The 19845-nt window shown below is 45.4% G+C and overlaps 1 protein-coding gene across 2 annotated transcripts in view; it reads left to right on the top strand.

Moving 5' to 3' along the window:
* The first annotated feature begins 410 nt into the window (after positions 1 to 410).
* Positions 411 to 19845, top strand: part of tbc1d4 (TBC1 domain family, member 4) — a 264165-nt gene continuing 244730 nt past the window's right edge. Inside the window, exon 1 of one of the 2 annotated variants that reach the window (XM_078545970.1) lies at positions 411 to 1307. In XM_078545970.1, coding sequence (XP_078402096.1) covers positions 891 to 1307 — 417 coding nt within the window. In that variant the 5' untranslated portion in view covers positions 411 to 890. The remainder of the gene's footprint in view (positions 1308 to 19845) is intronic. The other variant, XM_078545971.1, reaches the window with a different exon arrangement.

Genomic DNA, 19845 nt, shown 5'->3' on the forward strand with positions numbered 1-19845 from the left:
CCGAGTCAAGGCAAAGTGCGGGGGGGGCTGCCCGCTCTCTCGGCAACTGGCTGCAGCTGGGAATCGAACCGCCCCAGGGAAAGGTACAGGCATCACCAACCTGCAACTGTGCAGGGAATCCCCCCCCCTTCCCCTAACTCCGAGGCAGAGAGGGATGGGCTGACTTATCCCCCCCCCTCCCTCCAAAGGCAGCTGGAGAGAGAGAGAGAGAGAGAGAGGAGAGTTTATTGCTGTTGTTGTACAGTGTGGAGGGAGGCCACGCTTTTTTATTTTGAGTGCTTCTGCCGCCCGGTCGTTTTGTAGAGAGAGGAACAAAAAAATAATCATTATTTGTCCTTTTTGTTTTGTTTCTCAAACACAGGAGGGGATCGCAAGCACCATCCCTGGACAGTGAACGGGCTCACTCGCTCTGTCCCCAGCCTCTGCTTTCAATATCACTGTAATTTCAGCCCCTTGGAGGACGCAGGAGGGAGAGAGAGAGATCCTTGGCTGGGATTTTATTTCGTGCAGAGGTCAGTTCATTAATTGGGTCAAAAATCGGGAGGCTGTTGACGTTCGTGGATCGTTATGTAATCGGAAACAATAATGCACGAAGTGCTTGGCTTAAAAAAAGATAGCAAGTATTGGTAATAAAGCGCCTGGTGCTCACTTAGCACCGCAGAGTCTTGGCCACTGAGTCCACACCACCTTAAAGTTGGCTTGTCTGCTCCTGACTGTCATCAAAACTTGCCAGCATTTCAAATAAACAAATGGCTCAGGGAGCTGGGAGGCTATTAGTGACGAGATCCTCCCACGTGTCACCCTTGAGCAGCTGAAGCACCAACTGGACGCAGGACAAGGAAGAAATAAGCTGCATCTTAGCCAACCCCTGAGCCCGCCGGTCGGTCAGAATGGAGGAGGACAGCGGCCACAGCAACCCGTCTCCCCCGGAGGAAAAGGGCAAGCCCGAGAAGAGGTTCACCTTGTGGTACATGGGCTGCTCCACCCTGGACCACAGGACCACCCTGCCCATGCTGCCCTGGCTGACCGCGGAGATCCGCAGGCGTTGCGAGAAGCAAGAGGCGGGGTCGTCCCTGGCGGCGCGGGAAGTGCAGCTCACCCTCACCCCCCCTCTCATCAGGTGCGTCCCCCAGGCCACCAGCAGTAATGCCTCGGTCTTCATCTTCGAGCACAAGGCGCAGCACGTCACCAGGTTCATCCACAACAGCCACGACCTTACCTACTTCGCCTACCTCATCAGGACCCAGCCTGACAACCCCGAGTCGGAGATGGCCTGCCACGTTTTCAGAGCCACTGACCCGAACCAGGTAGGTGATTGGTTGGATGGGCAGAGCCCGCGGGTACGAAACTCAGGTCACGGTCGTTGAGCACACAGCGTTGGGTGGGTGTCACGTGCACCTTGACGGAGTGGCCCGATCACGACGCACCCAGTTCCAAATGTAATTTTAACCATCGTCCAAACTGAGCTACCCAGGGCTGCCAATCTGAAGTTGATACAAAATAAAATGTTGGCTGGAAACCTGTTTTGGGCACGTAAACTGAAGCAAAGGTTTCAATGTAACTCTTAATGGAAATATAAGTGTAATCAAATAATCACCGGCTTATGTAGGATAAGAAATGGGATGGGAACTGGAAGTTGGTGATAGAAAAAAAAATTTTATATTTGAGAAAACCTAGGTGTAAAAAAAACACCATTTCATTTGATTTTGACTGTTGACCCTGGCTGTCTACCTTGTCAACACAAACAACAGAGCCATGTTTGTATCTTAAAGGGGCTTCCTCCTTGATTGGGAGCAAGAACAATGATAGATCATGTTTGTTAGATTGGAGTCATATTTTTACAACACTGGCTTATTTGTGTTCCATTGCTATGTTAGCAAACAAATAGATCCTTTTTAAAAAAAAATTCTGTAAAGCTTTTCTAGATGAAACCCAGTGCCCCCTTTAGGAATTATACAGTGTTTGTGTGCTTTATATATGTAAATCTTACACTTAAAACAACACTGATTCTTTTCTATGATAATATGCTGTCACTCTATGTCAAATGAGCAAAGGGGTTTAGTACAGTTTTTAAAAATCTGTAGCTGCAGTGTTGTTGTGAATTAACTGTGGAGAAATCAGAATTGTCTTGTCTTCTGCAAGCAGCCTGGCCAAAGCCCATATCTAAATTACTTTTGGCAAATGCTGTTAAGATTTGCTGAGGCTGAATCTTGATAATCATAGGTATTTTTCATTCACTAGAAGAAGCAGGATCAAATGTTTCATGGTGGGTATAAAATCTCTGTAAAAATCTGGTATTTTGTAAAGAGTTTTTCTTGGCTTCTCTGACTAGTCTTTGCATTGAAATTATTTCCGCTAAATATCTCGGGATAAAATAATTCTGTTATCCGGGGCACTTAGGGTTTCGACCCGCTGTTTAATGTACGCAAACAGGTGAACAGTAAGCATTTGGCTTTCTGTGTGAGTGTATAATACTTGACTTTATTGCAAGTAAGCAGCAGTGTGAATGGGCATACCATAACTGGCTGTGTGACATTCAGCTGAGACTGGGTGTGCTTGGGGGCAATGCACACTGAGATATTTTTCTACCCTGGAACATTTGAGAGAGGTGATGTCTACAATTGATTTTTGAAAAATACTAATTCCAACTCTGTGAGCCATTAGGTTTGTCTGCTGCCAATTCCTTTGTTCCTTTGAAGGGTCAAATAACACTTAATGTAAAAGGAGCACAGTGTGGTTACTTGACTTTTGCTCTGTTAATTAATGATTCATTTTGTATCTAAAATTAGGATCTATCAGTAGCAGCAATGTGTCAAATTGGAGTTCCGTGATGTTTCCCATCTAGGTTTGGAATTGGATCCCATTAGCACTGCCTGAGGAGCAGCCTAAAAGCTTTCCGCAATTGTACGTCTTAATCAGCGTTCACTTAGTTTGCTCGCGCATCTGTATCCCGTGAACATTTAATGCACCTTCCTCAGTCATGTGCATTTTGAACGCGATATCTTAGCACGTTTATCCTTTTAATGTAGGAAGATCTCACCAGTGTTGGTAATCTTCAGGAGTTCTTCTGTGAGTGTGAAGGATCCACGTTCCTGCTGACTACATCTGGAATTCAGTGTTACTGGGAGGATATAGTCAAAAGGTTTGGAATTAACACAGACCAAGACCACTAAGTGTTCCTGATAGCAGATTAATGATGGGACTTCAGTGTAATGCATTCATTCTAATCAAAATACATGTCCACTGCAAAGTACCCGACATAGTTTATACACAGTTTTTAAACAATAAAATGTTTCAAAATAGCTAGAGTTGAAAGGTGTTAATATTTCACGTCGATGACCTTTCATCAGAATGTCAGGTCATTGACCCAAAATGGTAGTTCTGTTCTCTGTCCATAGATGCTGCCTGACCTAGGAATATAGGACTTAGGAGCAGGAGTGGGCCTTCAGCCCTTCGAGCCTGCTCCACCATTCAATAAGATCATGGCTAATCTGGTTGTTGTCTCAACTCCACTTTCCTGTCTGAAACGCCCCCCTCCCCCCCATAAGCCTTGACTCCATTGCCTATCAAAAATCTGTCTAACCTGCCTTGAATAAATTCAATGTCCCAGCCTCCACTGCTTTCCGGGGAGGAGAATTCCACGGACTAGCGACCCTCTGAGAGACAAAGCTTCTCCTCATCTCCGTCTTAAAAGGGGGAACCTCTCATTTAACTGTGCCCCTTAGTTCTAGTCTCCCCGATAGATAAATAAATACCTGCTGAGTATTTCCAGCATTTTCTGTTTTTATTTCAGATTTCCCTAGCATCTGCAGTATTCATGTTTTCGATTAGAGTTGAAAGGTGTTGTAATAACACTGACTTTAAAAATAAACCCCGGACATAATTGTTTTAATTCTTTCATGGGTCGTGAACGTTGCTGTCAAGTCCAACATTTGTTACCCTTGAGATACTGTCTTATTAAATAATACTATGTTTGAGACACTAAAGTTCCAGTCATGCAACACTGTAATGACTATGAAATTCTCACATTTAAGCTTACTGCGTGTTTGACTTATTGAATTCTGGCATATATACAATTTAGGCAGTGCAGCAATATTTAAACTGTGAAATCAGTAACTGTCCATACACAATTGAGGAAGACAGTCCGCACCCAGACCCGGTAGTCATTACTTATTAACTAAGCCCATAAAGGTGTAATGCTCAGCCTCATAGAATATAGATTGACACTCACAGCTTAATCTTGTCCCAATGGGCAGAGGGAGGAAAGGATGAAGCACAAACTAAGTGTGAAAAGATGAAAGATCCGTCTTTCAACATCCTGTCTGCAGCAAGGATTGTCTCAAAGTAGTTTTCTGTGTCCTGTATCCTTACTCTTTGGAAGAAAATGTGCAATATGCCATCATTTCATCCAAGCCACTGAGGAAATCTTTCGCTAGGTGTATTTTTCTATAACCTCCAGCTTGATTTTTGGGTGACTGATAAACCTGGAAGCCATCTTAAGTTTATAACTTGAGGCCAGAATCAATCCTGAACCTTCTAAGATACGCCTCATTGTTTTTGTGAAAGACTGTTGAAGGACAGGCATCAGTTTTTGGGCTTCCTCAATTTGCTGCGTAGGTAAATGCAGTGAGTGGTCTGATACTGGTCCAGATTCAGCAGGACAAACCACTGTTCTGTGCCAAGACGATCTTAATGGGAGTTGCATTGGTGTGGTGTGCTTTTGGGTTGGTGAGGGAATGCTCCGATTGCTTTTTCTTGGAAGTTATGTAAGGAGGGTTATCTTAAACAAAAAAGAAAATGCAATTTTTGCGCATCTTGGAAGATGACAGGACTGAACATGATACTCTTCGTAATAAAACACTGCTGGCGCTTATTGTCCAAAAATGCAAATAAAAGAAATGGCCGCATGAGCAATATACAGAATAATTACTGTGCCTGGAAAGAGTTGCACCCCAGCGCATTTGGAATGAAGCTTCTACCTTTTATTATTTTGATCCCACTGTTAATTTCTCTGTGGCCTGGTGAGTTTTGTCCATTTACTGGCTGCGTATTGTTCATTTTTCCGACCATGTTGTCCTTTTAATTTTTAATTCTCTTTTTGTATTCTCTCTGGGCCTTCTCGCTCCTGTTCCAGAGAGGGTGAGTGAAAGACCTGACTCGGGTTTTCATGTACGTTGTGCTTAATCTGGCTACCAGGAGGTTTCTTAGAGCTGCCTGGTATTGATGTTCCCTCTAATGTTCCCTTTTCCCTGTGGAGAAGCTCTTAGGCTCCACTTAACACTTCCTTAGTGATACATCTGAGGTCGAGGGTTCAGTGGAATGGAGAATCAAATCTGTGGCCTTCCATCCACAGTGTTCTGCTTCATAATGTGCAGCATGATTCCTGCTTCTTTGTATGTTTATTTTAGATTATTGATACCAATTATGGGATATACTGTAAGTGATTAAAACTGTTCCCACACAAATATCACACAATACAAATATGCAGTAGCACATCTTCATTCAAATTTATTTGAAGAAGGGAGGGGCATCTATTTTATCATCTAACGAAGATAAAATGTTGAGCACCACCTCAAGGCAAATGGTTAAATTGGGCGTAAGTTCCAAATGGCGAAGTGTGAATTTACGACTGGTATAAGAAAAACATTATCCTTGTGTCAATAGCAGCATTTAGAATGTTTGTCCAGGAAGAGTGTTGGAGGTGAAATCCTTAGGCTCATTCCTGAGCCTGTTCAATGTTGAGATTGGGGGTTGGGAGTTGGGAGTTGGTAGGCATTCTGCTTTTATTTCAGATTTTCAGCCGATTTCTTGTCCTTTCACCAGCAGCCTTGGCTTGATAAATGGTTGGATGGGCTTGGTGCCCTTCCTTGCTTTCTTTCTTGTCATCAAGTGCCCAAACTTTACTGGTTGGATTAGGAATCATGGACGCCCTCCATCTAAATTGCAATACTCGTAATATGAAAATGCTGCATGTAAAGAGGGTTTTATAATGCTGTTTAGAAAAGCAACTATTCACTTGTAGGTATCATTGAAATGGGTGTACCTCTTCTCAGTGCAGCGTCTACCCATCTTTGTGCTCTTCGCTCCTCGGTGAGACAGCCAGCCCCCTCTACACTGCATGTGGCAGTTGCACCTAGCTTGCCTCTGGCTGCCGTTCATTCACTTACTCTTGGCCATGGAGACTCCCCCCCACCCCCGACCACCTGACCACGAGGCCCTGGGTGATCACCCACCCTCAACGCCAGCCCTGCTCACTAAGCACTCATGCGTCATCTCACGCACCTGGAAAAGTCTCCACGGACCCCAGTTTGGGAACGGCTGTTCAAGAGTCATTGGGTCAAAAAAGGAAAACCGATATTGTTCAGAAATGTCCTTCCTTTTACCTAAAAAGCAAAGTCCCCGTGTATAATTATACAGGATCTTGTGCGGCAGCCAATAATTATATTGCTGTGTCAGGTTGACGCGACAATCTATTTTACCAGTGTGTGTTCACTAGGTTGGCATTGTTATTTATAACTGCGTTTCAGCCAAGATTTCAGAATTTTGTTTTTTCCCTCCTTTGACCTTGTCTGGGAAATCTCAAGGCGTTTCACAGGATCATCCTAAAACGAAATTAGACGTCAATGCACGTATGGAGACATGAAGACAGATGGCCAAAAGCTTGGTCAAAGAGGTCAGTTTCAAGGATCGTCTTAATGGAGGAGAGAATAGTAAAGAGTTGGAGAGATTTAGGGATAGAATTCCAGAGGCTGGGGTCTAGGCAGCTGAAGGTGCAGCCACCACTGGTGAAACAATTAAAATCGGGGATACTCTCCAGAATTAGATGAGTGCGGTGGTCTTCACGTGTTGTGGGACTGAAGGAGATTACAGAGATATGGAGGGGTCCGGCTGTGGAGGGACCTGGAATCAAGAAATAAGAATTTTAAAATCAAGGTGTTGCTTGACCGACAGCCAATGTAGGTCAGTGAGCACAGGAGAAACGAGTGAATGGGATTTGGTGCGAATGAGTGCACGGGTAGTGAGGTTTTGAATGACCTCTAGTTTATGGAGGGTAGAATGATGGAGGCTAGCCAGGAGTGCATTGGAATACTCAAGTGGTTCCACAACCTGGTTAGAGATCCAGTGCACGTTGGGTGTGCAATTATTCCATTCCACTGCCCATCAAATTCCGTGGTGAATTGGTATCGCTTAATGTGTGGTAACACATCACCTCCTGACTTCCCAAAGCCTGTCCACCATCTACAAGGCACAAGTCAGGAGTGTTATGGAATACTCTTTACTTGCAGCTCTAATAACACTCAAGAGGCTCAGCGCCATCCAGGAAAAAGCAGCCCGCTTAATTGGCACACCATCCACCTCCACTGTGCATTGGTGGTGCATCCCTCCACTGCCACTGGTGCACAGTAGCAGCAGTGTGTGTACCATTTACAAGATGCATTGCAGCAACTCACCAAGCCTCCTTAGACAGTATCTTCCAAACCCACGACCACTACCACCGAGAAGGACAAGGGCAGCAGACACATGGGAACACCACTGCCTGGAAGTTCCCCTCCAAGTCACACACCATCCTGACTTGGAAATATATTGCCATTCATTCACTGTCGATGGGTAAAAATCCTGGAACTCTCTCCCTAACAGCACTTTGGGTGTACCAACACTACATGGACTGCAGCAGTTCAAGAAGGCAGCTCACCACCACCTTCCCAAGGGCAGTTAGGGATGGCAATAAATGCTGGCCCAACTATCCCATGAAAGAATAAATAAATAAAAAATACTGGATTCAATTATGATTGAGTAGCTAAATTAATCATTTATGATTAATGAAAGGAACCCCCAAAAAAAGGTAAGGTTCATATCTAAAGAGCATAGTTTAACAAAAATAAGCAGCAAATGGGATTGGAGGGGAATGAAGAGTATGGATACAAGTTCACACTTATAATTCATCATCATCAAGCCCTATCATTTAGCTGTGCTGCTCTCAGGAGGCCTTGAGCAGGGGTGCAGATGTGGTGGGAGAAGTCAAAAGATTAGCCAGCATTGCTGATCTTAGGTTTCGGAGTGACACTGGTAGAATCAGCCTGGTCTCTCAGGGAATCAAGGGATATGGAGAGTGGGTAACAAATGGCCGACTCTTGCTCCTATTTCTTGAGCTCTCTAAAAGAAGGAACTTGCATTTACATAGCACCTTTCACAACCCCAGGATGTCACAAAGTGCTTTACAACCAACAAAGTACTTTTGATGGGTACTCACTGTTGTGATGTAGCGGAGCAAGCTTCCGCAAGCAGCCATGTAATAATAACCAGATAATTTATTTTATTGATTCTGGTTGAGAGATGAATATTAGCCAAGAAGCCAGGGAGAATGTCCCTGTTTTTCTTTGAAATAATATCAGGGGATCATTTATGTCTGCCTGAGAGGGCAGCCAGGGTGTCAGCTTTAAAGTATCATCCTAAGGATGGTACCGCTGACAATGCAGGGCTCCCTCAGTACTGCACTGAAGTGTCAGGCTAGGTTATATGCTCAAGTCTCTGAAGTGGGATTTGAACCCACAGCATTATGGCACAGATGGGAGAGTGCTACCCACAGCCATCACTGTGTCGGCGCTTCCTGCTCCAATTAAAATCCTGATTAGAAAACTGGGATAATGGCTGGAACATTTGGCAAAATGGGGTTACTACCAAATGTTCGATTAGGAATGCTGATTCCTGAAGGCCAGAAGGTCTACGCTACTTTACAGTGGAGCTGGGTACAATGTAGTGACCTGCAGACCACTGATTATAATAGCTCTTGTGTTAAACAGTACGTACGGTGGGAAATATAGTGTGCTATAGGCTCTCAAAGCTATTGGTTAAATATGGACACTTCAGAATATTGCCTTCTCTTGGCTAAATTCCAGCAAATACGCACTGTCATTATTGTTCCAATTTCTTGGTGTTGCAAGATTATTTTACTCTTCCAGTTTCCAGCCACTTAAAACGAGGATTGAAGCAATGTTAAATCTTTGTTTAAATGACTGTGATCTAATCTGGAGGTTCCCATTGACCAGAAACTGAACTGGACTAGCCCTATAAGTACTGTGGCTTCAAGAGCAGGTCAGAGGCTGGGAATCCTGCGGCGAGTAACTCACCTCCTGACCCCTCAAAGCCTGTCCACCATCTACAAGGCACAAGTCAGGAGTGTGATGGAATAATCTCCACTTGCCTGGATGAGTGCAGCTCCAACAACACTCAAGAAGCTGGACACCATCCAGGACAAAGCAGCCCACTTGATTGTCACCACACCCACAAACATTCACTCCCTCCACCACCGACGCACAGTGGCAGCAGTATGTACCATCTACAAGATTCTCTGCAGCAACTCACCAAGGCTCCTTAGACAGCATCTTCCAAACCGACGACCACTACCATCTAGAAGGTCAAAGACAGAAGACACATGGGAACAGCACCACCTGGATGTTCCACTCCAATCACACCATCCTGATTTGGAAATATATCAGATGCCCCTTCGCTGTCGCTGGGTCAAAACCCCGGAACTCCCTCCCTATTAGCACTGTGGATGTATCTACACCACATGGACTGCAGCGGTTCAAGAAGGCAGCTCACTACCACCTTCTCAAAGGCAGTAAGGGGTGGGCAATAAATGCTGGCCCAGCCAGCGAAGCCCACATCCATGAATGAATAACAAAAAAAAAATGTATTGTGTATGGGGAATAAACAAGACCAATCTAAACATATATTGTGGTAATGTTACAGTACAAATGAGGGACAGAAATGTGAGGCACAATGATAAGATATGACCCAATACCTTAAGTACCAGTTAGGTGAATAATTCTAAATACAATAATTGCAATGTTGAGCTCTGTATTTTAATTTACCTAATTTCAACGTATACTTGGTGCATTCATGTTTATGTCAACATTTCCTTCACAATTCGTGGAACAAAATCAACAGTGAACGGACTACAAATCAGTCCGACAACAATGTGTATTTCTTTGGTGCCTTTAGCATAGTAAAACATCCTAAGTAGCACAAAATTCAAATACATTGATGTTTGTAAGGTTCCTTTAAAGTTTTTTCCTTGATTTTACAGCTGACCTGACTTAGGGGCTGTGCTTGATTTCTCCCTTGTTTTTGTTAATTTAGTTTATTGTTTTGACTCAAAAAGAGTTACATTGAGAGCAAAATTCCTCTTTAATATCCGTATAAAAATTGGCACAAAATGCGATTACAATCTGGGACTTTGAACTTCCAATGGTATGTTCTGAAAGGCTCTGTCATAATTCTGCTATCCCAAGAATTCAATTAAATTAACTGAGGGAAGAGCGATCACTTCATCTACATCGGACTGTTTAACATGCATTGAGAATTGAGGTTTGAAGTTTAAAAAAAAAACACTGTCCGGAATTTTTACAGCCCCCCCCACCCCCCCACCCCCAAGCGGTGGATTTCCCGTGGCAGGGCCAGCTAGCTTTTGAAATCTCCGTTTGCATTTTTCTAATTCATTCACGGGATGTGGGCTTCACTGGCTGGGCCAGTGTTTACTGCTCACCCCTAGTTGCCCTCAAGAAGGTGGTGATGAGCTGCCTTCTTAAACCACTGCAGTCCATGTGGTGTAGGTACGCCCACAGTGCTGTTAGGGAGGGAGTTCCAGGATTTTGACCCAGCGACAGTGAAGGAACGGTGATATATTTCCAAGTCGGGATGGTGAGTGGCTTGGAGGGGAACTTCCAGGTGGTGGTGTTCCCATGTAGCTGCTTCCCTTGTCCTTCTAGATGGTCGTGGTTATGGGTTTGGAAGGTGCTGTCTAAGGAGCCTTGGTGAGTTGTTGCGACTGGAAGATCCAGCCAGTGAGGGACTGGAAAGTTCTCTCTACAGATGCTGCCAGACCCTGCTGACATTTTCCAGAATTTTCTGTTTTTATTTGATTGGTGAAAAATGCCTGCCTTCAAACCTGCTTTGGAGGTACATATCTCCTCTTCCAGCAAGATACACATGCTGCCGTGTTTGCAGTCTTCAACAATCGGGTTTCCGATCTGGCCATGCAACCCAGCATGCCCGGGGTTGCACTACCCAAGGACAAATGCAAGTGAGGCAAGGCGGGGTGGTTGGGGGGAGATGGGGCAGAGCGTTGCATGAAGATGGGAATAAACAAATGGACAAAGTAATAGGATCTCGACTTGTACACTTGGCAGTCGGTCTGGGTTCATCTGCAATTTGTGGAATTAATCTTCTACAGCCAAGCTAGGCTGAGCCATACTTAGACATTAATTCTTGGAAAGCACAACAAATCAAGCCCTCATGCAGTATCTGCTTTAGTGTAATACCAGGAAACATTTTTTCTATTTATTTATCCATGGGATGTGGGTGCTGCTGGCTAGGCCAGCATTGTTGCCCATCCCTAATTGCCCTTGAGAAGGTGGTGGCGAGCTGCCTTCTTGAACCGCTGCAGCCCATGTGTTGTAGGTACATCCACCGTGCTGTTAGGGAGGGAGTTCCAGGATTTTTACCCAGCGACAGCGAAGGAACGGCCATACAGTTCCAGACCAGGATGGTGTGCCACTTGGAGGGGAACTTCCGCGTGGTGGTGTCTACAAGTGTCGCACACCCACAGTAGTGAGAATGCGACAGAGTAATATTAACCGGTACCGCTTCACACCATGGGCTGAACCTTCAAAGAGTCTGAAAGTTTTCGGGTGGCGGGACCGTTTTCGGATCCCAACCTTGTTCACAGTAGCAGGCAGGGCATTAGGTGCAATTTCACAGCCAACTAAGAACCCGCCTCTGGGATCTTTGTCCAATTAGGGATGACGGTGGTGGGGGTGCTGAGGAGGTGGGCAGGCCAGTCAGCACCTGTGATGTCATGGCTGGCAGCCGTCACTCTGGCGACAGTGAGAGCGCTGCTGAGGAGCTCGGGGCAGAAGAGGGAGCGATGCAACGAGAGAGAGAGATGAGGGCGATGGCACAAGAAGGCTTCCCTTCTATCCGACTACTCTAACTGACAGCAGTTTCCATGAGGAGGACTGCTGCAAGAGCAGACCCTTGCCCATGGATGATCGCTGCCCTGCCCTTGTAAAGGTCAGATTGACTGTAACTGTCTAGCCACTTGAACCTCCCTCTTGTGCACTCTCCTCCTGGGATCTGCAAGGGTTCCATTCGCCTTCAGGAAAATCTAAATGCCCGGTAAAAAGACCTCATGAGTACTCAGCAGGTCAGAAGGCACCTGTGGAGGGAAAGGCAGAGTTGACATTTCGGGTCCGTATGACTCTTCTTCAGAGTTTTTCCGGCTGAGTTTTTCCAGCATTTTTTGTTTTTGTTTCAGATTTCCAGCACCCGCAGTATTTTGCCTTTATCTCATTAGTCCTCAATTGCCTTCCTGCTGCTTCTGTGCATGTTCCCCAACATCACATTCAGCCTGTACTTGGGAAGAGCTGCCCAAGGCAGGAACAAGGTCAGTAAACCAGCCCAATGCAATCGTCTTCGAAAATTTCACCCGGATGTGTTTGATCTCTAGGACTCCGGGATGTTTTGGCATTGCTCCTGATTACAAATGAACTTATTTAATAATCAACAGTATTATAGGAGTGTTTAAAACTCAGAAAGGAATTTTTCTTCCTAAGCAGTCCTTCGGGATCGAGGGTGACTTGCTTCCACTCCGGTTCGATGGGTTCTGAGATGGCCGATCAGTCCTAAGTGTGATCCGCAGACTAAGCCATGTGTGGAGCAGGTGATGCTTGAAGGGTTGGGTAGGTGGGTTTGGAGGATTGTGCGCTCTGTCCAATGCATCGACTTTGCCTCTGTGCGTTTCCGACCAAAGTCTCTCGATACGTTCGCTGACTTCCTGAGCGAAGCATCTCCATTTTGGTCGGTCACAAGCCGGGGATTCCTATGAGTAGGCCTGGACTTTTGATCTCTTCAGGGATGTTTTGTGGACACCCCTAAAGCGTTTCCTCTATCCACCTGGGAGTCTCCTGCTGCCACCATGTTCCGAGTAGAGCGGTTGCCCTAGGAGCCTGGTGTCAGGCATACGAATGACATTTCCTGCCCAGCAGAGCTGGTTTTCAGTAATTCAGTGCCTCGACGCTGGGCAGGTCGGTTTGGGAGAGGACGCTGCTGTTGGACCACCTCTCTTGCCATTGGATTTGGAGGATGTTGCAAAGGCACTGCTGTTGACATGTCTCCAATGCTTTGAGGTGCCTGCCGTAGGTTGTCCAAGCCTCCAAAGCATATAGGGGTGTGGGGAACTTGCTGCCCGGTAAACCGTGAACTCAGTCTTGGGTTTGAGAGCCTGGTCCTCAAATACTCTTTTCCTCAGTTAGCCAAAGGCTGAGCTGGCACATTGGAGGCGTTGATGAATTTTGCGGTCCGTGTCTGCCTTTGTGGAGACGCGGCTCCCAAGATTCCTGAAAATAACCCAGGAATGGTCAAGAATTACTGAAAAATGGAAACAACAATATAAAACTCGCTCCTTTAACATTATAAATAGTGTTGGGGGTGGGGGAATGTAGGTGGGGCTGAGGGGTTGGCGTGAGTACATGCCTCCATTACATACATTAACTTTGATCAGGTTGTACTTATCCCTTCATCACTAGTTTCTTGACACATGATTATCTCCAGGACATGACCTTTTTATTCATCCTCCTTTTTCTCACTGTTGTTTAAAGGTTAATCTGATTCTTCATTCCCTCACAGTTGACTTTTCTCGTGCTCTCTCTTATCACTTTCTTGCTTTCACCTTTCACAAGCTCCAATTTACATGGAACTGTCACATCAAAATTTGGAGATCTTAGAGAAGAGAGAAATGTAGTGGATGGGAGGGAGGGTAGCTACAGGCTTCAGGAGGATGTAGACAGGCAGGTGAAATGGGCAGACATGTGGCAGGTGAAATTTAAAGTGGAGAAGCGTGAAGTGATTCATTTGGGTACAAAAAAATCAGGAGAGGCAATGTAAACTAAGTGGTACAATTTTTAAAGGGGGTGCAGGAACTGGGGGTGTACGTACACAAGTCTTTGAAGATGATAGGACAAGTTGAGAAAGCTTTTTAAAAAAGCACACGGGATCTTTGGCTTTATAGACATAGGCACAGAGTACAAAAGTGAGGAGGTTATGTTAAGTTTTATAAAACAATGGTTAAGCCTCATTTGTGTCCAATTTCTGGGCACAACACCTTAGGAAGGACATATAAGCTTTTCTGAGGGAGATTTACCAGAATGGTTCCAGGGATGAGGGACTTCCAGTTAAGTGGAAAGTCTAGGGCTAGGGTGAGACCAATGAAGGTTAAGAGGAGATTTGAAAAGTGATGTTCAAAACCTTGAAGGGTTTCGATAGAGTACATATTGAGAAACCGTCTCCAGGGGTGGAAGGGTTGGTAACCAGAAGACACACATTTAAGGTGAATGGTGGAAGAACTAGAGGGGGGAAATGAGGAGAGAGTTTTTTACACAGCGAGTTGTGATCTGGAATGCACTGCCTGAAAGGGTAGATTCAATAGTAACTTTCAAAAGGGACTTAGAAAAATTATTGAAGAAGATTCTGGACCATGGGGAAAGGACAGGGGAATGGGACTAATTGAATAGCTCTCTCAGGAACACAGTATGCTGCATGGGTTCCTTCTATGACTCTACCAAAATTTCTAAATACTATCATCAAGCTGCCCTTGCCAGGTTCCAATGAATTTGTGCTTCCAAGCAAAGAGACTTCAAGATCCTTATTCTCACTCTAAGCTGTTCAATGACTTCACTGTACTCACTCGAATGATCTTCCTGACCATGGATACATTTCCTTGCTACTTTGCACGATGCAATGTCTAAGACTCCATGCACAGCATGGCACACCTGGGTAGAGATTCAATTTGATGCCAGTCTGTCATTCTTTGCCACATCCTCGCTTTCTGTGGTTTGTCTTGTAAAGGTGTACAGCCCAATCATGAGGGCTCTGTTCATTCTACTGCACTGTACCAGTCATCCAAGAAAGGAGAAACTCGACCCCTTTAGCATATTACCTTTTCCTCTGCACAATTGTTTCCTTTCCAGGTCTGGTTGCCACACTATTAATGTCCTGGATCCTTTCAAATGCATCTCCACTGTCAAGTGTTCCCTCTGACAACGACAACACTAAAGCAAGCTTTAATATTTAATATGTAATCGGTTTTATAGTGAAACAGTTTTGTATAGGAGTCTGCCCTCTCTGCAGTGGCAATAAATATAGTTTATGTTTAATCTGATCTTCCAGCATGTTGAAGCCACACAAGAGAATCTGATTAGAGAATAAAATGCAGAACCATTAGAGAAATAGCCTGAACATTCACTCTATCTGAGTTTACACTGGGAGCTCTGCTAGAAATGATCCCCTTGAGTTGTGTGTTCAATACTGCTGCAGTTCTGTTACATGATCAGTAATGACACACACATCAGGTTAATAGCATGAACGCTTAAGTTCAGATACAATCTCCCATTAAAAATAGATCCCTGAGGGGTAAATCCTTGGGATTCCCCCGAACTGACAGAAGGGTCTGAGTTGGTCTTCCATCCGCTAAGTTCCATTGCCATTAGCTCGAGCTTCTGTTCGCTTATGCCCTATGATTCACACTCTGTACGCAATCCTCAAACTGACTACCTGACCACCCTAACAAGAACAGGGAGTGCTGGAAACACTCAGGCAGCGTCTGTGGAGAGAGAAACAGAGTTAACGGGCGGAATCTTCCAGTCCCGCCAGCAGTGGGGAGCTTGGCGGGTGGGGGAACCTAATTTGGCGCGAGAACAAAAATCAGTTTCCCAATGTCGAAATGAATTGTCGGAATTCTGTTCTCGGAACTTTAAAGGCGGGTCGAGTTTCCCGGCAAACAATATCGGGAAGCCCTTTAGCGTGTATTAGCATGTCATGCATGCTCATTAAAAGGACACCTCGCTGGAATTAAGTTCCCCCTCCAAATTAAGTTCCCAATTAGAACCTTCACTTTTATGACTGTATATAAGCGGCGTAATGGGGGAAGGGAGGGAGGCTGTCAATGTGACATGCTGACCTCTGAGCCCATGAAGTGATGGCAGGGTGGATGACTTCCTGCTCGCCCCCGCCACGAGATTTGCTGTGCTGCATATGGATGCATAAGTAATGAGCTGAACAGCGCAAGGTTAGTGCATGTTCAGCTGTCCCACCCGCCAGCGGGAATCACTCGCACTTCCGCGCCCACCACTGAACTTATACTAAAGTGTGGAAGGTTCCGTCCAATGTTTCAGGTCGATGACCTTTCATCAGATGCTGCCTAACCTGCTGAGTATTTCCAGCATTTCCTTGTTTTTATTCTATTATTTTTATTGTTTTTATTATTATAGATTTCCAACATCCATAGCATTTTGCTTTAGTCCCTGAATGCCCTAATGGGTGGAGCCAGTGAGGGTTTGGTGGCAGGGAGGGGGGATGGTAGTGGGTAGGGTTGGGGGGAATGGTGAATTCTTTGGAAGCAAATTGATTTGTAGGCAAGTTGATTCTGATTGGCTGAGTCGTAGCTGTGGAGAAAGCAACAGGGATTCAGTCATGTCACAGTTGCTGGAGCTGCAAAGGCAAGCTCAGGAACATCAGGAAGGGATGTCCGCTGCACTCCTCAGGTTGCAAGGCAAGACGGAGGAGTCCATCCGCCTTCAGGCTGAGGTGATGGCGCCAGCATGTCAACGCACCGAGGTCAACACTGGTAGGATGGCGGCTGCCATGGAGACCTTGGTGTAGAATGTTGCACGTGCTCTGCTGCGCGGGCTCAACTCCATCGCTGATGCCATAGCTGGTCTCCAACAATGTGTACATGAGAGGTATGCGGGGCAGCCCGATCTCACTCCAGCTACCCCTTCTTCTGAAGGAGTCAGCCAGAGGCCCTAAGGCACCCATTGGGAGGAGGAGCAACAGGTGTACCCTCCCGGGCCATCCACCCAGGTGACTCTGGCCATGTCGGCCCATCCGAATCCTCTCTTCCTCTAACCTCAGCAGCTCCAGCTCCACAGGCTGAGGAGGGAGCCACTGCCACACAGCAGGACCCCGAAAGCAGGCCGGGGCCCTCCAGGTCTCGGCCCTCTAGAGGACACCCACCAAGGTCATCACAGTTGAAGTCCAGCAGGCTGTGGATGTCCGGGGAACACAAAGACGTAGTAGCAGGATTAGGAAAATTAAGAAGATGTAGTTGCACAGTGGGGGCACGGGTGTTAATCACTTGTACATACTGTTCACTATTGTATATAAACTCCCAAGAATGTCTCCCTGCCTTGTTCTGATGAGCAGTGCTCGTGTCACTCAGATGTGAAACCTTTCTGCACAAGATAAAGGCAGGTATCTCAGTCCAGGGCCTCTTCCCTGTGCTTTTTGCAGCCTTCAGGCCAAAGTGATCATCCGGCCTCACATTCCCTGGACACATTACTGATGCCTACACCTCGACGGTGCTTGTCATTGCTGCCAGAATGTAGTGGATAGGCGTCACAGAGTCCTGTCATTCGCTCTGTGTGATCTCAGTACCTCTTGAGGTGGGTTTGGCCCCCATCTCTTCAGCATCTGTGACCAGTGACACTGTGCTCCTGAAGGGGTCAGGTGCTGAAGGCAGATAAAGGATCAGGTGCTTTTAATGTTTCATGGCTGTGCCTCCATTATATGATTCCGGCAGGCTGGCCTTATAATGATGTGCAGATGAATTAACAACGAGGTTCCCGACATCCGATGGCGGGCCGTATTTCCCGCCATCGACAGCCAGAGCGGACAAATGCAAACGGGTTTCACTACGTCGTGGAACAGATTTCTGGCCTTCTCGCCAGATTGTCCACTCACGCCACCAACCACGCCCGACGTCAGCAGGCAGGGAAAATTCCACACACAAAATTAAAAAGGATGCTTAATTATTGTGAACCCAAGGGCCTTTATTTCATTGTGGCCCCAGAAACACAATTTTGGACTCTATTTCTTAACAAGAAATGTGCGAAAAATAAATGCGCAAACTGTAGCATTTCAGTTACTGAACTGCCAGACTGGTAAAATATTTAGAGCAAAAAAATGGAGGCCATCCTGTATTTCCCCTCCGATTATTATTTCTACACCATCTACAGCTTTAAGTAGGATTTATCTCTGACAGGCTCTTTATTTGCAGCTCATATTGCTTTTTAAAACATTTTCTTCTCGTTTTAGCTCCTTATTTGCACTCCCAAAGGGAAAGCATATAAATAAATCTCACTGAACCCACCAAACTTGCAGCAGCAAGAGAAGTTGAAAGATGAAAGCTATGTTACTTTTGTAGTCTCCAAGTGGCAGCGAGTGAAAAAGCAAATCTCCGGCCTCTGACACCAGAAACTTCACAAAATTCTGAATAAATAAACACGAGGGGCGGGTAATGGTATTAAAAATGTGCAAAATACAGTCACTGCAGTCAAAGGTGGCGCTTGCATACAAATGGCAACAACCGGATTCAAGTGCACATAGACAGTGGCAGAAAGGTACAGAGGGCACGAAAGGGGCATGATGCATGTAAAGCACAGGGTGGGTGCTGCACATAAGCACACGACAGGCAGTGAACTGCTTTCCAAATAAGCGGAATAAAAAGCGGACGGCAAATACCAACCCTTTTGCATATAAACGAGAAGCGGAAGATTCCACGGAACCTCACAGTCAAAAATGTTCTTGTGCTTAATGATTCAAACCTCGAGAGATGTTTATGCCGTGTACTGAGAAATATCAACTCCCCAATGATAAAGTACAGAAAGAAGCCTTTGACTGCAGCGTGACTGATTGAACTGGGAAAGTGAGCCACGTGGTGCCTCAGCTGGCTGTCCAGGCAAAGATGCCATTCACTAGATGTGGGTTTAGGAAGCACTCCATTCCTAAGGTATTAAAGAGGAAGTAGATACATACCTTTAAGAACAGACCTCTGCAGCTATAATTCTGTCAAGATACATGACAGCCATCAAAGTGGTCAAATTGTCTGGCAACTTGCATGAATACTTCATTCATGTACGGCAACTCAATCTGTCAAATATTCAATTACAGTTGATTTTCTTTTTATTTATTCCCAGTTCCTTGAGTGTTTAGAGATAGTCACTGGTAAACACCTGCCTCAAATCGTAGACCACATGAAACAAGAACCAAAATGTCTATTCATTTTATTGGTGATCAACCTCTAGATTGTCACTCTAATTAGCTTACCAAATCTCATAACTAGTTATTAAATTTGATGAGTAGGTAAATCGCGTGTGTGCTGATGAAAATCAACTAGCCGAAACAGAATTGATACAGAGCCAAATGGATGACATTTACATTCTGAACCAGACTGTTCACACCTCAGCATCCGGTTGGATCTTGAGCTGCGCTTCCAACTCCATTATCATCTCCAAACACCTTCTATTCCCATCCCTGTAACATTGTGTACTGCCAAACTATTTCAGCCCATCTACCTCTAAAGCCCTCATTCATTCCTAGGTCAACTCCAGACTCTACTTACTCTAAAGCTCTCTCATCTCCACCTCCATAACATCAACTCACCCAAAACTCTACCACCCATACCCTATCCCACACAATAATACCCAACCTTGCTGATACGTAGGTTCCCAGCCCTCTGACCCATTCTCTTGTGCATCACCCCTTCACTTGACCACATCATGGAGACCACACCTTCAATCATTTTGGTCTCACTCACAAATTTTCTGTTTAAATCCTTCCTTTATTTTCACCTTTCTCTCCACCTTGCAGCCCAACTTTTTGACCAGGCTTAGGTCACACCTCATGATATCATCCTCTTTGGTTTGCCCCGTCCATTTTTTTTCACTCTTGTGGAGGGTCTTGGTTATTTTTTAGTTAAAGGTACTATATAAATGTAAACCATTGTTG

The sequence above is a fragment of the Cetorhinus maximus genome, chromosome 7, assembly GCF_964194155.1.
Source record: "Cetorhinus maximus chromosome 7, sCetMax3.hap1.1, whole genome shotgun sequence".
NCBI classification, from domain to species: Eukaryota; Metazoa; Chordata; class Chondrichthyes; order Lamniformes; family Cetorhinidae; genus Cetorhinus; species Cetorhinus maximus.